General features: G+C 49.3%; 1 protein-coding gene and 1 long non-coding RNA gene across 2 annotated transcripts; one reads left to right on the plus strand and one right to left on the minus strand.

The window, feature by feature from the left end:
• Positions 1-366: 366 nt before the first annotated feature.
• LOC133911016 (uncharacterized) lies at positions 367-1,692 on the plus strand. The gene is made up of 3 exons (XR_009908578.1): positions 367-764; positions 866-921; positions 1,031-1,692. It is a non-coding gene; the product is annotated as an uncharacterized LOC133911016 (long non-coding RNA).
• A 4,350-nt stretch (positions 1,693-6,042) lies between these two features.
• Positions 6,043-11,878, minus strand: LOC133912373 (neutral/alkaline invertase 1, mitochondrial). Its single transcript, XM_062355063.1, has 6 exons — positions 11,016-11,878; positions 8,253-8,418; positions 7,955-8,166; positions 7,120-7,613; positions 6,810-6,858; positions 6,043-6,709 (listed from the first exon to the last, which is right to left on the minus strand). Exons 1-6 carry the CDS (start codon positions 11,619-11,621, stop codon positions 6,383-6,385), a joined length of 1,854 nt encoding a protein of 617 aa, XP_062211047.1. The 5' UTR covers positions 11,622-11,878; the 3' UTR covers positions 6,043-6,382.
• Between the last annotated feature and the right edge of the window lie 8,176 nt (positions 11,879-20,054).

The raw sequence follows: 20,054 nt of genomic DNA on the forward strand, positions 1-20,054 counted from the left end.
CACTCAAATATCTCTAGTATGTTCTTAGCTCCAACGTTAAGAATTTTTAAAGCTAAAAATATCCAGTTTTAAAATTCTTAGAGTCGAAGCTCTGTCAAATAAAAACTTTGCTAGATTACTTATATTTTGAAGGCTTCAAGCTGCATGGTGTGTAAGTGTTAAAACTGAGCCATAATAAGAGGTGTACAAGTGCCACAACATCTGCATTGTCCGACTTTCAGAAGTAATCTGATTTGCTACCCCATGATGCATCTGCAATTAATTGCATAACCACGCATTTGAACCAAATAATAACCCTAGCAATCTAGACACGTAGAACTCCCAAAAGCTAATACTATAACCGAGCCCCAGGCATGAGTAATAAATCCTTCAACCCTTCTCAGTTGGTACATACAGTTGCATCGCTTTCTCTTCCATGACCTCTCACTGTCTCTCTCCTCTCCCCTTGTAAGTGCTGGGCAAGCTCACAAGCTATAGACACTGGGCCACAACCAACTATAGCGCATCGGTCTCTTGGAAAGCCTGAAGATCAAATCCCCTTCAACTCCCCAAAAGATTTCCTGACCCAAAATCTCCATCTGCTGCAGCCTCTGCATACACACACTGCCAAGTCTCCATGACCGGCCCCTGAGGCAGCTAGCTGATCGCTCGCCTTTTTATTCATCGCTGCACCACCTCACACAAACACGCACAAAGGTGACCGGCACTTGAGTTGGGAGAGAAGCTGGGCCTTTCCTCCTTGGTGCTGCTGGCTACCTAGCTCGGTGCGTGCACTCTTGCAATCTCTCTTTCTCTTGAGCATCAGAGGCTGCTTTCTTGCAGTTTGCTCGTGCATTTGCTAACGTTTGACGCCACTTTCCTGCAGTTTTCTCGTGTGAAGCTAGCCGAACGGAAGGCATGATGAAGCTCTGCACCGTTGCGGTAAGCACAAGAGGTTTAGTTCCACCATATGTGGTAGTTTTCTTGTTCTCACTGTGTGTTTGAACTTGCACTTACAGTGCTGTCTCTTGTTGGTCTTCTCTTTCATCAGATGGAGAGGAGGAGCTACGTGATAGCCATGCCTTCTAAGCGAGAGGTGTTCAGATGGCTCGAAGGCCTGAGGATGCGTAGACGCTGGCCTTTGGGAGCATCAATACAGCTTGTTCACGCTTAGCTATATCACGGTGTTATCCTGATTGAGCTTTTTATCTAAATCATATCCTCATTCTTCTTCATATTCTTCATATTGCATTTGTTAAGATTTTACAAGGTTAGGTCTTCTTGACCTTGCAAGACTTTTTCTTGACCTTGTAAGACCCAAATTTGCAATCTTTCTTTTCTTTGTCTCCATCTTCTAAGTCCGCCTTCTTTATCTTTCCATCTTGCCCTTTCACCCTCATTATTGCTTTCTTCCTCTGTCTATCCCTTCTGAGCTGTGTTGAGCTATGTTCACAAATTTAGTTATAGATTTAAGTATTCAAATAATACAGTGATGTTCAGTGAGAAGTGAATGGTGTGGTGATTCTCCCATGTATTGGTGTCAATTCATTGTGTAAAACCATCTTTTCCACAATATATTTTGTTTGGATTGTAGAGTGCAGTAGACGAGACACAAAAGCATGTTCCTGTTGCGCCATGATGCTCAGACATGTGAAGTAGGAGTCTATTTGTAAGCTTGCTTCATATGTACCCCATGAATGGAAAAGTTCACTGTGTGCTGCTTAAAACATTCTGGATCCATGTGCTTTTTTACTATTGAGGACTGCTCATTTTGACACTGCAGATGAATTACAAGATTGATGTGCTGTCACTTCGTTTTGTTATGCTGCTACAGAAGTATGCTCGGCCGTATCTCATCATTGCTAAACTCTCAATTTGAGATTGTTTTTTCTTCTCATGCATTTCGTCGGAGGGGTATTTCTTGCGAAGAACTCGTTCCAGTCGACAAGGACGAGCTAGTGATGCCAATTAAGTCTGACAATTCTTGTTTAACTAGATCTGGTGAAAAAAATTAAGTATAGGAACAGCTAGAGCTCGTGATTGGATATATATACCCATGACAAGAAAGAACTGAATAGATAGCTCCAAGAGGGTAGTACAATCCTGACCTAGCAGAATAGTTTCAGGTAGAGTCTATAAAGAGCGTAGTTTCAGTTAGATTCCAGGATAGAAATCATTACAAGTGTCAATCGATAGCTCTCGATCTGTCAGAGTAAGTAAATAGGGTACTCCATATCTCCCTCTGTCCAGCTTATAAGAAGATTAAAGTTAACTAAAGCATGATCATGCATGTTTATCCTAAGCATTCTTAACTTGAGGTTGGTCAACCGAAGGAGTATGTCACACACAGTCATATAGACATACTATTGCACTTACAAACAACAAAGAGAACACAAATACTGATCGTGTGATTGATGTTGTATCGATTTATTCTATAAAGAACTTCTATGTTTTAATTTGTTCCAGCACAGTAGGGAGGTCTGGAAATTATCCTTGAAATGTATGGTTATGAAAGATGATTAGTATCGGTTAAATACTTGTTCCGAAACTAAAAGAAGGGAGATGAACTGAGATGTGGATAACTTTAGGCAAGAACAAGGTACATAATAGACCAGCAATTAGGGGGGACAAACACACCCACCCACAGGACAGATCTTTAGGAAAAGAAGGGGCAAAAAGGTTGTGACTAGGTTGCTCCACAAGCAATTGAGTCAATTCATAAATCATTGACACCACTGACCTCTATAGGAAATGGGAACGTAGAGCAAAATGCCAAAAAGCATCATTTCTACATGCATGTTTGAACTTGTGTTAATCTTATTACCAAGTCATCTAAGCAATACTAGTCCATCTTCTGCTTGTAACAGCAGTACTACTCCATTCAAGCCTCGTATCATAGTGGCAGATCATGTTGGGTACGTCTATTTGGCACGCACTTACACACAATTATGTGTACAGTAAATGAGCCATTGAAAGGCATCAAATGAAGCAACCTAACCTTCTTGCACAACACAAGATGCCCACCTTTCTCTCTTCCATGCAAGCATGAATGAACGAGTAGGAGCAGAGTTAAGCAGGAGGCAGAATGCTCTAACACTAACCAGGCTTTATGGCCTGCACTGATCTAGTTGGTGCTCTTCACATGGGTGAGTTTGCACTGCAAGAGACTAAAAGGACAGTGGAGCTCAAAGGCTATCTGGGAATATCATTGCCTTAGACCTTTCCTTTGTGGAAGCCACCAAGCGCTGTCCAGACCTTAATCGAAAATTGGTAAAGGAAAGAGGAGGGAGGGGAACAAAAAGGAAGGAAACGCATTTCCCATGCACACAACAAAGGCGACAAGACAAAAGGGCTCCATTGATGCATATCTAGCGGCGCACCAGAGTGCAGATGCACATGCTATTGTCAAGGTACAGAAGAGGTTTTCATAGTCACCATGTGAGAAAACTAGGGTAGAATGCTCCCCACGTATGTGCTTCATAATCTAAGTTGGTACTACTGTGCCACACACATACATTTAGACTTGAGATCTTTCTATAAACGGATTGTTTCGCGAATTTTTATGATTTGAATACGAATCCAACCTATGCAAATGCCCTTATACATCTCATGGAAGTCAACTGAGATAGGTTCATAGAAAGAGTGAGTCTCTAATTGCAGAGAATCGAAATGGAAATTTCTGCGAGGACATCGCAGAACTCTGCCGTGAGTAAAGATCTTTTCCAAAAAAAGAAGGAAAGAGCAAGATATAGCTCTGACCACATGCATAAAGTGACTCAATGATTTTCGTTAGGAGAAGCCCTATCGTGCAAGTATCAAGTTATGTATCCATAGACATGGATTTTAGATTAAGGCAAGTATCAGAATGTGTATCTGTTGTATTACTAAGATGGGTACACATCGATTTTAGATTAAGATGCATAGTATTTGGCACCCAAGAAGCTCTCTAATATTTGTAATTTCCCCTTCTGCAATTCCACCATTCACAATGCCTTTGAGATGGACATTTATGAGGCCCCCACCACCTCCATCTGTCCCCTCTCCCCTCCAGAGATAAAAAAAAACAATATCCCCTTATATACCCTGTCAAAATTAAACAACTGATTCACACAGGGGGGTATAGTTTTGTCCTTAAATGCTCTCTCTCTCTCTCCCTCCCTCCCTCCCTCCCTCTCTACAGAATGGAGCATTTGAAGACGCATCCGCATTTGTGCCTCGATAGTCAATACTCTTCTCAAGGATGTCATGCATGCATGATTGTTACGACTGAGGTTTTTTCAACTCACAAGTTAGTGGTAAGTGGACAAAACGGATTCAATTCCAATAGTGAAGTGAAACCTCTTCTACGTATTCTAGAAAAAAATAGTGAAACGAAACAGCCACTGTGCACAAACAATAGATGGGCAAGGAATCCACGCCATGTCCAGAAACAGTAGCAAGAACAGAAGCAGCAACTAGCAGCAATAAAAAAAAAGATGAATATGTCGTGATATAGTAATAACATTACCTTTGCCCAACAGGGTGTCTCAGAACAGAACAGGCATTGAAAGCATGCGAGACTGCTGCGTATTGCTGCTGCAGCAACGCGACTAGTCAAAATCTAATGCGTGCATGCATGCAAACGGCTCCAGATTTAATGGCCATACCTTTTGCATCTTCCTTGAAAAGAGAACTTTTCTTGCCACACGGGTTCTTTCAGAAGATAGGTAGATGTAGCGGTCTTTCTCGTCAGTAGAAATCAATATGGTAGGTACATCATGAATTGCTTCAACTGGAGTACATAATTTAACAATGCAAGAATTTGAAATGTATGTCAATTCAAGACTGATCATGGACCATTTTTTATGCACCCTGAAGGGCAAAAATTTCAGTAATAAGTGTTGTTTCTAACTTTGATTACTAGAATAAATCTATTTAAAAACAAATAAATTTAGCTTGCACAAGTCAGCCTCTGAATGACTGAAATAACTGTTGCTACTTGCAAGTCATTTTTCCTGTAAGGTTTCTCCTTTTGAACTGTAGCTGATATATCAATTGCATGTTGCAATTGTTGTTCGGTATTTTCCCAGCAACTGGCAGCTCGGCGCCCAGCAAGAATTTCTTTTCCAGCCCAACGTGCAGCGTCCTAAGGAATTTCAACTGTCTATTAGTATTTGTTCTGGAAGACTTAATTTATTCGAAACTACTGAACTCTGATGTCCATCGTATTTTTCTAAAGGCTCGTCTGTTCTGGACCGCTGTAGGTACCACAACTCTGCAGGGCAGGGCAGTAATACATCCTGAAATGGCCATAAATGGGCAGCTTATAATCATAGAATTGCACCATAAATATTGCAGTTCCTAGAGCTGGTGTCATTCAGTCAAAACAACCAATTGCCAAGACAAAGATCTTCCCTGGATCGGAGACCTCGCAGTCCCAGGGACAGCCTGGCTCCTACCAAATGCTCACAAGACACAGCCGCAGGCTAGATAAGCAGGGCATCATCTGTGCCGCCCAGTGCATGTTGAAAGACGAGGCAGTGAAACCCTATCGCTAGTAGGCAAAGCCCATGATTGTGTTCTGGATTTCTGATCAACAAACAGTAACAAAACACCTACATAATAAGTAAAACTGTGCAACTGAAGCGCTTTAAAAAGTGGTCAGGCAGATTCAGTGGTCACCATTGTCAAGTCTGTTCGTCCAGAAGTTAAATGCTTTATGTGTGCAGCGGAGCAAAAATTTAAACCCATTACGTTCAAATAAATTAGAAGGTACAGCAGAAATTAGAATCGAGTACTTCAGATATGAAAATTTACCTGTTCTTGTAGGCGCCAAATGATGCATCAGTGCAACATCAATTTCAGATCTTGACTGCTCAGTGTTGCACAGGAAGCAAATATTACCTGGCCATGAAAGGAAACCTGAATATTGACAGTTTGACTCACTAGCCATGACTGTTTGCTCCTAGAAAACTTTGCTGGATGCAGTCATTTACAGGCATGTCTTGCACTCGTCACGTGCCGAGGTTCAGTCAGCTGAGCTGAAATAAGAACCACCAGCTATAGCAGGGGCAAGACCAAGACTGCAAGATATCGCCTTGTATTTCTCAATGCAGATCTTTAACAAGTGGTGATATTTACATGCTGTCTGTTTACAACGCTGCCAATCAACTTCGTTTAATTGGCACAGTACATAATGAACTCTTGATTTTGGCACAGTACATAATGAACTCTTGATTAAGTAAAATGTACATACAACAATGTATACTCTTGTATGAATTAATTAACCACAAACTCGCCAAAATAACCGGCTTAGGTGGTCGGTTGTCATCCTAATGAAGCAACTGGTGCCAACTCTGTGACGAAAAGTCCGACAAAATTGACGGAGCAGTGCAGTTCTTTGTGGTCAAGAACAGGCATGTAACTACACAAGGACCTGCGACTTGGCCGCACGACGCGAGCATTTGATGCGAGCGCTCTTGTTCACGCTGCAAGCACACCCTTCCAATAGCTCGAAGTCTTCCTCACATATAAGTATTGATGCCATCTCGGGACAGTCCAATAACATTTTGGAGCTAAGATATCCTGCAATGGTCCAGGTTTGATATAGCCGTGATTGTTTCCCAATAAACCTTCCTGTCCTGGTGTCATAATATTCCGGCCACTTGTCATTTGAGAGCCTCTTTTCTGCCACTTCAACAGCCCTCAATGCTAAGTCACGCCTACCCATCTTGATACATGCTAGGGTGAACTGAACAACGAAGATAAATAATTAAACAGCAATCTCTAAGAAAACTTACAAAGGCCCAGGCAAGGCATGAGAAGTTCCAAGTAGTGTAGCTTAAGTGTACCTGCCATAACAATGTAGGCCAAGAACCACCATTGTGATACGACCAGGGCCTGCAAGTAATCAAAAGTCTTATGAATAAAATCAGATAAAGGCAACTCAACTTGGTTAATGCCTTTGGACTCACTTCTAGGGAAGGCTTTGCATCATGGGGGCAAAAGTAGTAAAGTCTACTTTACCAAAATTTATGGCCTTAGATATTGATGATGTTCTCATGAAAAGCAAGATAGCATGTAACAATTTTTTTGTATCCCCGTGAAACATCTGAATATATAGAAGAAAACTAAAGGGAGTAGAAAAGTTCAGCTGCTCACGTGTTTTTGGGGTCACTGCCGGTAATGATACGCCACTCCTCATTCTCTAGTGCAGGGTAGCATATCTTGAGAGGCATATTTGCTACTATGTCATCCCATTTGGCTTCAATGAGGTTCAGAATACCCTCTGCTTGCCTTTGAGTAGCAAGAGATGAGACAATCGCCCAGAGATTCCCAAGAGAAAAAAACCTAAAATCCATGTGAGCTGGCTGTAGATTGCCTATAAGGTAACCACCTTTCTCAGGAATCCAGTCTGCAAGCCAAGAAGGAATCTGCTCTGGGTAGATGTTGAACTTATTAATAGCATCATAGGAGTACTCTTCAGTCTTGTAGCGATAAATTTCATTTATCTTCTTCATATCAACCCAATAATACTCTCTGATGTGAAATGATAAAGCACTGAGCCTGTTGTTGATAGCACGGATCAGGTTCTTCGATCCATCATTAACACCGATCATTTCACGGGCACAGCGCACAGCAGAATAGAACAGAGCCTGTGGAACAGATCCCATAAGATGACTGATGACAATTCTCTCTTTTATACAGGTTTTATCTACTAAGGAGCCCCAATATGCAACATTGCAAAGTAAAGGGTACTGTGATGCAAACACCAGTCAACAAAGGTCAAATTGAGTAGGGACTAGAATGCAAAGAATTGCAAGCGCTGAACAATACCATTATACTGCAACTACCTAAATATATGGCAATGCAAACACTGGTTAACAAAAGACAGATTGGATAGAAACAATGTGTTTGCCATTAGGGCTTAGCATACCATTATCCAAAAGCTACCCAATATGCTTGAGAATGTAAAGAGCAGTATCAATCAGCTTGCCTGGATTTCAAGAGGATGCCCATGGATTCCCATCCGCCGATCAATCATACATGATCCATCAGTTACTAGCAATGTAGGAAACATGTCAAATCCATCAGACAAGCATAAATTCAGGATTAATCTGATGCCTGTTTGCACATCAACCCTTTCTTGCAGAGCAAAGTCTCCAGTAATTTTGCCATATGCCCTCAACAGGATTATCCACCAAAGACCTTAGAAATAGAGAGCTTGATATATTAAAAAAATGAAAAGTAAATTTATCTTCAGAGGTACAATATGACTCCAAACAAATACTCACCAGAGTCAACTGGCGCTACACGTCCAATGGCTGACTCTCCAAAATCAGGATCGAGGACCTCCTCAAATGCTTCACTGTTTCCATCTAAAGGCACGGATCTAACTTTGAAACTAGCAGGCATCAACCCCTGACCAGGACTATAGCAATCCACTGTCTTCTCCCAACTCTGATAGATCCAAAAATGAGAATAAAAAAAACATTAGTTTTCTTTTCAAATACCATTTTACATAACCAGAGGGAGTGCTGAAACATCCATTTGAGCTAGCAGCATGATGCGATGAAACATTTTGAATGCAGCATATTAAGCTGGATCAACCGGAAAACACCTCAGCACTGGAGATTCATGGCAGGGCTAGGATTTGGTAATGGGTGTGCAAACAATAAAAGATATGTGAGACATTCCAAATAAAATTCAGAGTATGTCCTTCACTTTCAAATAATCAATACTTTCAACCAAACGTGAATAACTAAGCATACACATTTTGGATAATTTTTTTTAAAGGAAAACAGTAGGGGAGGGCCCCACTGTAGTAAATATATTATATAAAAAGGGGGAAAACTCACTCGGGGGATGTACAGGGAGACCTAGATTAGAAGAAAAGAGAGGAACTATACAAGTGAAGAGAACCAAGATGACATCAGGGAATTCAAAGGCCCATGGACCCTATTTAACTGTAAGAAAAAATCTGAGATGAAACAATCTTTCCATCCAAGAAAAGAAGGCCTGATATTTCTAAAAATATGATTATTTTGTTGCTTCTAGATACTCCAAGTCATAATGATGAATATGTCCATGAAGAATGGCTTCTGAAAATCCTTTGCAGCCTTCTGCATCATCATGAAGAACGGAAGATTGTGATCCCAAGGCATCTGGATGAAAAACCAGCAATTGGCTGCAAAGGGACATGTGAAAAAGAGGTGGAAAGCAGTTTCTTCGGTGTTGTTGGTACACATCACACAATTGTAATTATTTCCTTCAATCTTCAACCTCTTCCTTTTTAGGATGTTCCTTGTATTGAGTCTGTCCATTAGAAGTAACCATATGAACACTTTGAGCTTCCTGCTACAAGTAGACTTCCAAATCCAGCGTAGAGGGGGTGGAGGTTGAATGTTCCTAAAAGGGAAGTTATAAAACTTCTTGGCTGTGTATGAATCAGTGCCCCAAATGTAATGCCATTCATCATTCTGGCCTGAACGATTCTAATGAGAGTTCAACTTTGTATGTAACACTGTAAGCTCCTGGAAAGCCTGTTCAGAGAGTGGGATATGAAAATGTTTGTGAATGGACATGTCTTCTCTGAAAGAGGCCATTGAAACATTTTGGATAAAATGTTACCAAAGCACCACTCAGTAATATCTCAAGCAAGCGTAACAAGGTAAAGAAAGTTGAGGGGCTGGATGGTTTAATTAGGAGGGGCATTTGGGCAAAATATGCATCGAGGATAATGAAGTACCAAGTATTTGTGAGAAAAAAACTTCCGGCCAAGAGTGTCAATTATTTGAAAACAAAGGTAGTTACATAACATCGAAGTTCAAATGGGACAAACTACATATTGTTAGTACTGCAAAAAGTATCACAAAATATCGATGATGAGCGGCACCGAATGTTAAAACGGTAACATGATATCTCTATACTCTATCTTGACCTTAGGTCCATAGCCATCCATGCAGTACCACTTATGGTAGGCCATACCAACTGACATAAGTATGCCTATGGATGACAGTACACTTACTTTGAAATGCAGAAATTTTCTTCTTATTTTACGCTTAGAGTTGTGATGTTATGCATTTTATATGAATACATGCTTCAATTTATAACTTATGCCAAAGACACAAAGGAGGTCAACCTTATGGCCATATCACCAGAAAGTGTGCCAAATAAATTAGTACAAGAAACCCCAGGCCTAAGCAATATGACAAGAATTCTGATACAGGATGATCTTAGTAACGAAATGAAAAAAAAAAAGGTATAGAAAACACCACAATTATTAGCTCAAATCAGCTAAGTCAAAGGAATCATGGACAACTCTCAAACTCAGTTCAGAAGATAATCCTATGTTAATGGTATTGTGGCAAACAGATCGTATAGAGGAGGCATACATTATGAGTGCAAAATGAATTTTCCTTTTGAAAGTGCTTTTAGTTCAGTTCGATAAAACTTAAAACACATATGTTACAAGCACCAGTAGCAAATGTCACATCATACAAGACATTCGGATCCCTCAAAATTCTAAGGGTCTTAAGTGAACAATCACAAGCCAATCCTGCCAATTGAATTTTAGAGCAATACAGATACTTGACCGAATTGCAGGCACACTGTTTTTTCCATAATCTAATGATCTAGTGTTTGAAGTTTGTTGGCAGACGCTAGAAAGGACATTGTGAGGAATTCATGCCTTCTTTCCAATAAAATGGCAAGCATTTTGCAGTTTTGCAGGACTGGACGTAGGTGAAAATTAAAGCTCATAATTTTTTTCGCCTGGCTTGATCACACCTGCCCGATGCTTTCTACAGTTCAATTTGAAGGTAGAGGGGTCTAAATCCTAGTGTTCAACAACCTAGAGACTGCAGGACTATAATATGAATGACTGTTCTCCAGAAACTAAATTTTCATACTATTTGGGTTATTCTAGCAACTAAAATCCTGCAGAATTATGCAGCAACAATTTTAAGAAACAATATTATATCTTCAACTAAACTTGCACACCACACCACTACAGCACGAATGGAGTGCAATCTACTCCTCAAGTCCGCACGACTCACCTGGAGCTGCAAGGTGTGGAGCAGGAAGTTCTTCACGATATCGCTCTCCCCCTTGAGAAGGAACGCGATGGCCGACGGCACGAAGTCCCTGATGAACACCTGGTCGTAATTGAGCTGGTTAGACGTGGACGGGTCGTTCGCCGCCACCGTCCCGACGGCGCTACCGCAGTAGTTGACGACTGCGCGGCCGAGCAGCCACCACGCCTCCTTCTCCTCCGACGACCCCTCCCTTCTCCTCACCGCCTCCACCCCTGCCTTCAGGCCCTCCAGCTCCACCTCCTGGCACGCCAGCGTCGCCTGCTCGTGCGCCGCCTCGGACGCGGCCGCCTCCTCCGGTGGCGGCGGGCTGCTCGGGGGCGACTCAAGCGGCGGGGCCGAGGGCGATAGAGTGGCGGCGCGGAACGGGTCGAAGGGCGGGGGCTTGTAGCGCTCCCCGGATGAGGACGTGGCGGAGTCGGCCGTCGTGGAGAGGAGGCGCCGCGCGGCCGCAGTGAGCGGGGAAACCGCGGCGGCGGAGGAGGAGAAGCGGCGGCGCGAGAGCAAGAGGCATAGGAGCGCGTGGCGCCTCGCGCCGTGTCGGAGGTGGGCGATGGCGGCGGCCGCCATTGGAATTTGGATTGCGGAGGAAGAAAGGTTTCGTCGCTGAGATTGGATTCGCGATTGTGAATTCTTGGGAGGAGAGACGGGCCGAGGGGGGAATTGAAATTGACGCTTGGTTCGATCGCCGCGGTAATTAACAGCAGCGGGGAGCGATTAACTCGCTGATGACAGGGTAGCTTTTGGTTTGGGAAAGTGCAAAATATAGGCTCCGTGGGATCGTACGGCGCAGGACGCTACACGTTCGTGGCGCTTAATTGACACGAGCTTCGGATGAGGCGGTACGTGGGAAGAGAAAATTCCGTGCACGTATGTGTTATTTATACTGAGATTCGTATAAAAGATTGTGAAAAGAAATTAGAATTGTAAAATAATTAATAAATATAAAAGTATTAGGTAAGAGATGTACGAATGAGATAGATCGGATTATCTGGACCTTTGCCTTTTTCAGGTTATGTGACAGGTTATTCGTGGTTCACGTGATGGAGGTTTTTTTTTTCTTTGGGCTCTGTTTTGGGAAGGAGAAAGGTGATTTGTGTTGGAACTGTTGAGCAACGATGCATGGTTGTACCTACGTTCATCTGTCGAATCAGACCGTCAGGAATGCCCGTGGTGATTATTCATATGGGCTTTTTGTTTTTTGGCAAACATGTGGATCACTTTCTCGCTCAACTATGCAAGAGTGGGCATGCATAGCTGCTTATACGACGCTTCACTGATCCACCGTCTCCTCCATGCCTAGTGATCACCCACTAATGTTCAGTGCATTTTTCGATATAGGGGTTGCCTACCATCTTTGACACAATAACCTAACCCCTGACGGCAGCGCCGACCAACCGCCACTTGCATTTGTCGTATCGAAGCATGTTTTGAAGAGGTGAATGCTCTGAAAATTTTAAACATTAGTTCAGATTTATAACAAATCCTAATAATTCAGATCCCCAAGCTCCCTTTCTAAACAAGCCTGAAGTGTCCTTCCATTTGTAACGGGAGGATGTCATCCCGCTAGCCTATCCAAATGCATAGCGTCTTGTTCCCGGCCCAGCCCATCCAAACTCTCAAAATTCATCACACCGCTAGGCCGCTACTGGGCTTGATCCATCCTGCTAGCCTATCCAAATACATAGCGTCTTGTTCCCGGCCCAGCCTATCCAAACTCTCAAAATTCATTGCACCGCTAGGTCGCTACTGGGCTTGATCGCACTTGCCTTTTCCTGGACCAAGACACGATGGACAAGCGCGTCCTATTTCAGCTTATGGGTAGCACACTTTAAAATTTAGGAAAAAATCCATTTGATCTCCTACAACTATAAGCTCAGTCCAATTTACCTCCTTAAACCGCAAAATCAGTGATTGAGACTACCTTAACTATTTAAACTAGTTGTTTTTTCTCCTTGCGTGATTTTGACACTAGTTTTGTTTGAGCTAGCAACATGTGGCATACATATGGCAGTGGTCTTTGCCACATAGATTTATTTTCAATAAGAGGTGGCAACCCAGTCAGCAAATTGGAAAGAGACTGAGAGTTGGACCATACATCAACCTATATCCTCTTCTTACTCCAATTCTTTCTTCACTCTTTCTCTCTATTGGCCAGATCTAGGTTCGAGGACAACCCTGACATGATGGCGCGGAGAGCGGTGGGGTGGGAGCCTGCTCTTTTTCCTGCTAATCCATAATGATGTTTTGACTGCTCCTTCATCAATCACCAGCCTAGTCCTCATCTCCTGTTGCGAACACATGCTGTCGGAGGATGAACTCCTGTCGCAGGGATCCCGAGAGACCCATTTTTTAAAGATTCGGCCGGGGGGATGATCCTGAACGAGCTCGTCGGGGAAATAAATGGAAACGGAAATAAATACAATGGCTGGTGGTGGGGGATGACCGACCTAGTGTAAAAAAGAGATAGATGCACCGGGGTTTAGACAGGTTCGGGCCACGCGAGGGCGTAACACCCTACTCCTGTGTGTGTGTGTAATATCTTTCCTTGAAGGGAATTCTTTAAGGATGTATCTGGTTACAAGGGGGTGCTGCCTACAGAGAGCTTGAGGCTCCCGTGTTCTAGCTCTGCTCGAGCTTGTTTGTGATGTTCTTGTTCTATCGTGTTGTATCGCCTCGTCTATGTCTTGTGCTGTATCTTGTATCGCCTCTTCTGAACTCCTTTTTTTTTAGCTTGGTCTTCATATGTTCTCCATCCTTTCCTTTTATAGGCGCGCGCCGACCTCGACTTATCCTGAACGGGAAAGAGGGGGCGCGAGAGCCAAGGCGCCACGGAGAAAGGCGTCATCATTCCGTCTTGGCGAAGTGACAGGGGCGGTGGGAAAATGCGGCGCGCATCCGACCACCCGCCACTGTGGGCGTCCTCCGGTGCCATTTGAGAGGGCCCACCGGGCAGCCAAAGAGGCGCTCGGTGCGCCCACCCTGTCTTGTTCTTCTGTCAGGGCAGGGTGGCAGGTGGAGCTCTTCGATCCTGGCAACGTTATCCCGAGGCACCCGGATGATACGGGACGGGACCCGTGCATTTAATGGACCCACGCCCCCCTGCCAAAGCATGGCAGGGTCTGACACTAGGGCGTGGGCAGCTGAGAATGTCAGGATGTCAGGATGTCAGGCCGCGCGTGCCTATTAAATGCGGCATTGGACCTTTGACTGGCTGACACCCCGCCGACGGGACCCTTCGGGTCGTCGGGCGATCCTGCGTGAACCTTCGGGAAACTAAGTGCTCGGGGGCTGCCACGTGCAGCCTTGAGCACTCTCTCCCGAGCACTCTTGTAGGGGCCTTCGGGGAACCGAGTCCTCGGGGGCTGCTACGTGCAGCCCCGAGCACTCTCTCCCGAGTACTTCTGTAGGGCCCTTCGGGGAACCGAGTCCTCGGGGGCTGCCACGTGCAGCCCCGAGCACTCTCTCCCGAGTACTTCGGTAAGACCTTCGGGGAACCGAGTCCTCAGGGACTGCCACGTGCAGCCCCGAGCACTCTCTCCCGAGCACTTTGGTAGGACCTTCGGGGAACCGAGTCCTCGGAGGCTGCCACGTGCAGCCCCGAGCACTCTCTCCCGAGCACTTGGCTGTTTGGATCATCGGGGGACTATGGTACTCGGGGGTGAGTGGGAATCCTTCGGAGCACTTTCTTCCCGGTACTTGGACTCTGCGGGTCATCGGGGAACTGGGGTGCTCGGGAACCAGAGGCTGCGGCCCCGAGCACCTTCTCCCGGAACTTAGATTCTTCTCATCCTGCAGGGGGGACCTCGCGGGATGGTGACACGTGGCGGACGGCCGGCCTGGTCTCGGGACTCAGGGACCCCTGGTTCCCGATACACCGACAGTAGCCCCCGGGCCCATTGGTAGGCGATGGCACGGAGACTGCGGATGGGCCCTTCGTCGCGGCCGAGGCCAAGGCTGGTGTCGACGCCACATGGCAGGCTTTCAGGAGGTGGCCCTTGCGGACCCAGACCTCAAGCACGACCCGACGGGAAAACGAGTGGACGCGTGTCCACACAACTTCCGAAGGGTATGACGACCGTACGGGCGGCACGCGCGGCCGCCGCGCAGATCGAGGAAAATACGCCTGGCAGCCGCTGATGCCGCACGATCGGCGGGAGATTCGCCTGGCGGTTGCGTCGATCGAGGCGACGTTTCGCCGAGCGAACCGTTGGGCGGCAATTTTTGAATTTTGAGATATAAAAAGGGGGAAAGGATCGGTCCGTCCCCCTCTTTACGCCTCCTTGCACTTCTGCTCTTGCTTTCTTCGCGCTCCGAAGCCCTTAGGAATTTCTCAGGCGACCGGAGCACTCTTCCTTCCCTTCCTCCATCACCAAAACACCTCCATTCCTGCCTAGATGACGAGGGTCGGAGGAGGCCGCCGAGACAAGGCTTCGGACAGCATCTTGCCGGAGTCTCGTCTGAGGAACGAGGAGGCAGCGGACAAGATCAGAAAACTGCTGGTGCCCGAGGGGCAAGCAGGAGCTGTGGTGGTGACGCCGGCGACGACCGTCCCTGGGTGGATCGTCCTCTTCACATCCTTTGTGGCGGCGGGATTGGTGCCGCCGTTCTTCACCTTCTTCTTGCAAGTGCTGGAGACCTACGGCATCCAATTGGTGCACCTGAGTCCCAACTCCGTCGTGGTGTTGGCGATCTTCGTGCACCTCTGCGAGAGGTTCATGGGGGTGGCGCCTTCGGCGACGCTGCTTTGACATTTCTTCGTCCTTCGGCCGGTGGGGAAGAAGAGGGGGCACTCCACGGCGGATGTCGTGGGGTGCTGCAACCTTCGGCTTCGGGATGGCCTGGGGGATCATTACATTCCCCAGGTGCTGCGCAGCAAGTGGGAGGAGTGGCGACGGGACTGGTTCTTCGTCGACGTCGACCCCCACGAGCGCCTCGAACTGCCCGAGGCGGCGGCAGAACCTCGGAGGTCGACATGGGAGGCGCCGCCGCCAGAAGACGCGAGGCTGAAGCCGGTGCTGGAGCACATCCAGGAGCTGCGCGAGTTCGGGCTGACCTCCGTCATGGTGGTGGTGGACTTCCTGCGCCGTCGGCTGGCGCCTCTGCGAGAGCGGGCCCGGCCGAGTTGGTTCTACACCGGGCCGGAGGACATCACCAAGACCCAGATCGGCGCGAGCTGGGACCTGGGCCCGGCAGAGTTGCGGGGCATGACGCGGGTGATTACCGGAGTGGAGGACATGGGCCGGGAGGAACTCCCATGGCCGGAGATGGCGCTCTGCGCCAATCCCGATCGGGTGGCAATCATGGCAAAGCTGCCGGATTTCGACGCCCAGGGGCCCGTGGACCGACCGAGGAGCCGGAGTCCCGAGGCCTCCGAACTCCCCGGGCTGGAGGAGCTGCTCGGCGAGGAGGCCACAAACAGCTCGGCACGGGCTGGCGACGGGGCCGCCGCAGGCAGCAGCCACCGTGCCAGAGAGGAGGGCGCCTCCGATATCGCGGTGGAGGTGGCGCCGGGGGACCGGGGAAAGCATCCCTGAGCCCTTATACTGGTGCCGGATTCTCCGCTGTCGCCACCGGCAGCGGCAGCATTCCCGGTGCTGGAGCCGCGGCTTGTGCAGATGGGGCCTGCGCCGGCGCCTGAGACTCGCGCAGTGGCCCCGCCGGCCCTACCGAGCCCCCAGCGGAAGAGGCGGCGGGAGGACTCCGGGCCGGCGCCGCCGGACCCGGACTTCAGGCTTCAAGCGGCCAAATGGCTGTACCGGTAAGTTTCCTTCCTCGCTCTTTCTTGGGCGTTTCTTGCCCGAACTGAGCCTTGACATTGATCTTCATCTATCTCCCGTAGGCCGGTCGCGGGCGCCACCGCGACTGAAGGGGCGCGGGCGCCGAGGCCAGAGCCGAGCCCGCCGGTCGCATCGACGCAGGCGGGCGCAGGGACGGCGGAGGCACCAATAGTCGTGGCGGCCACTGGGAGAGAGGCAGAGGTGGCGGCCGAGAGGAGGACAGAGCAACCGACTGAGTCCTCGGCGCCGGCGGAACCTACCCCAGGCGTGCAGAGCCCGGGGCGGACGACGGTGGAGGTAGAAGTCTTGCCGGGGCCGACGGACTTGGCGGCCGATGCGGGAACGCGGCCGCCGTCCGAGTCTTTGGCGCCGGCGGAGCCTACCCTGGGCGTGCAGAGCCCGGGGCGGATGACGGTGCGGGGCCCTGTGGAGACCTCGGACCCCCCGGAGGCAATCTGCTGGGAGGCCTGGGCCCCACCGGCGCCCGACCAACCCGCCGACCCCTTCCTGGCCGCCATCGAAGGCTTCCAGGTGGCGGTCGGGCGGCTGGGCGCGGCGGTGAACGCCAAGGAGGAGGAGCTTGAAGCCGAGCGCGCCCGCCTGGCTTCGGAGAAGGCGCAGCTGGTGGGCGCCCAGGCGGAGGCCCGCGTGGTGACCGCGCGGGAGCAGAAGCTCCTAGAAGACACCCGCGCGGAAGTCGCGCGGGAACAAGAAATTTTGAAGGCCGCGCGGGCCGAAGCCGCGCGGGAACGAGAAGACGCCGCCCGCCTGGCTGAGGCATCGAGGCAGCAGGCTGCTGAGGCCCTTGCCAGGATGGGGCAGGCGCAGGAGAGGGAGGCGGCAGTCGCAGCTCGCGAGCAGGCGGCGGAGGAGCTACGAGCCGAGCTGACCCGCCGGGAGGGCACGGCCGAGAAGACGCGCGCCGACCTCCAGCATTGGGAAGACGACCTCCGGAAAATCAGAGAAGAGATTTGCCGCTGGGAGGAGAACATCTCCCTTCGGGAGGTGGACAATGAGTTGTCAGCGGCAGATCTTGGTGCCCAGGAGGATTCGGTGGCCCAACAGGAGGACGCGCTAGCCCGGCGGGAGGGCGAGCTGAGTCGCCGAGACGGTGAACTGAGTCGTCGAGAGGGCGAGGCTGCTGCGGCGGCTGCGGCCGCTGCTACCAGGGCGGAGGAGAACGCGAAGCACGAGGCGGAATTGACCGCCCGTGAACGCGCCTCGTCCGAGATGGTGGCCAAGACGAAGCAGGCTGCCAGCCCCGCAGCAGATGGCGGTTCTTCTGGTCCGGCCGGGGACCAGGGACTTGAGGCGCAGATGCGGGCTGCCAAGGAGAAGCTTGAGACCGCATTTGTCTCGCGGGTCAATCTGCAGCACATGCTGGAGGATATACTCCGACGGATGCGGCGGGCCGTGGAGAAGGGCGGTCTCGGGCGGCTCGTTGAAGACCAGAATAGTGACAGCCCTGCATGACAAGTGTTAGGGCTTCAGCAGGTTTGCGAGCGCCTTGAGGCCCTACCTTGGGCTGTCCAAGAACTTGCCGCCCGGGAGGGACGTGGCTTGGCACATGCAGTGGCCGAGCACGTCCTGGCCTGCTACCGAAGCAGAGACCCGAACTTCCCACTGGAGCCGGCGCGGGAGGGAGTGGTCTAAGCTAAGGGAGAGGCCGCCCGGGAGGCGGTCCAGAGTACCGCCGCCGTGGTGGCGGCCGGCTTCAGGCGGGAGGTGCCGCCGCCGCCAGCCCCCGGGGACGACTCAGAAGACTCAGCTGCCGCCTCCGCCGCCGAATAGATCTTTTATAGTTGTTTCTTTCTTTTGTTGTCTTGATGAATGTAAATATTGGAGTGATCCCTCAGAAACGCTTTGTATATGCCTTGTGAATATAGTGGCAGCTTTTCTTTGGGCTCACAACTCCAATTTCTTTGAGTGCTTGATGTTCCTTCTGATGTTTTGCCTTGAAGTCCCGGGGAGTACTCAGTCGGGCCGTTCCCGACCTTCCCATCCCCGAGAACGAAGTTGTCCCAATTGCTGTTTGTTGGCGCAGTCAGCCCTCGAGCTCTCGCGAGTCCGCGTCGTCTGAGTTAAAAAACAAGGACACGAACTTCCTTGCCCGGGAGATAGATCGATCCAGCACGGAACACGCCGTGCTCGGTGAACACTTTTTCTCTTCGCGACCACTCAGTTAGTAGATGGGAGACGCGTGCGGGCGAAAATGTGACCAAGAGTCCTCGTGGTCCAGTGGTGCCCGGGCTTAAGATGGACCGGACCAAGCACCGACAGCCCGCCCCCAAGGCTTGAGCTCCGGACTACTCGAGCAGCTTGAGCGATAGGATTACCCAGAGTACCTGAGGACTCGGTAGTGCTCGGGGTCCTTAAAAGCGGACCGAACACCACGACCACCACGAAGGGCTTCGGTCAGTCATTACCGAACGTGCGGTACTCCTTTCTACAAACCGCTCTGTCGTTCCAGGAAGAAGTGGACACGCGGTAGGGTTTTGTGCGCGAGGAGATCACCTCGCCGAACAGATTAAAGTGCGAGAGCCCCCGAGGATGACTCGAGAACATAAATTTATTGAAAGCAAACTTGTCTGAATATAACCACTCACCGGACAGCTGTCGGCCTTCCGGCCAACCGATCCAGGAGGGGTGTGCTTCCGAGCTCGGGGTGCTCGGGGACTTGGTTCTTTCAGCGGAGCGCCCGAGCGCCCAGAGGCACACGAGGCTGCCGGGGTCGGGTGATCTCGACCACTAATGCCTAAGTGGTAGGACCACCCGAGGACCCTTGGGGCCGACCAGAGACCGGGGCATTGAAGCCCTCGCGGTCAAGCTGCTCTTGATTGTCGGCCTGTGACTTAAGAGAGAATATAGAATTTCTTTGTCTGGTGCGCTCTGTTAGTGCGGTACTTGTTATAGACTGCTCTCGTTTTCGACCCGAGACCTCTTGAATACCCAGACCGGCGGACAAGAGCGGACAGAGGCATAACCCAGAGGTCCTATGGTTCGGTGGCGCCCGGGTATGACAGACCAAACCGAGCACCGACAGCCCGCTCCGGGGGCCTGAGCTCCGGACTACTCGAGCAGCTCGAGCGATAGGATTACCCAGGGCGCCCCGGAACTCGGTAGTGCCCGAGAGCCTGCCACGACACCGAACACCACAGCCTACCATGCCGGACGTAAGTCAGCGGCAACTGCCCACATGCATACCGATTGGGCGACGGCAACT

This window comes from Phragmites australis, chromosome 3, assembly GCF_958298935.1.
Source record: "Phragmites australis chromosome 3, lpPhrAust1.1, whole genome shotgun sequence".
Taxonomy (NCBI): domain Eukaryota; kingdom Viridiplantae; phylum Streptophyta; class Magnoliopsida; order Poales; family Poaceae; genus Phragmites; species Phragmites australis.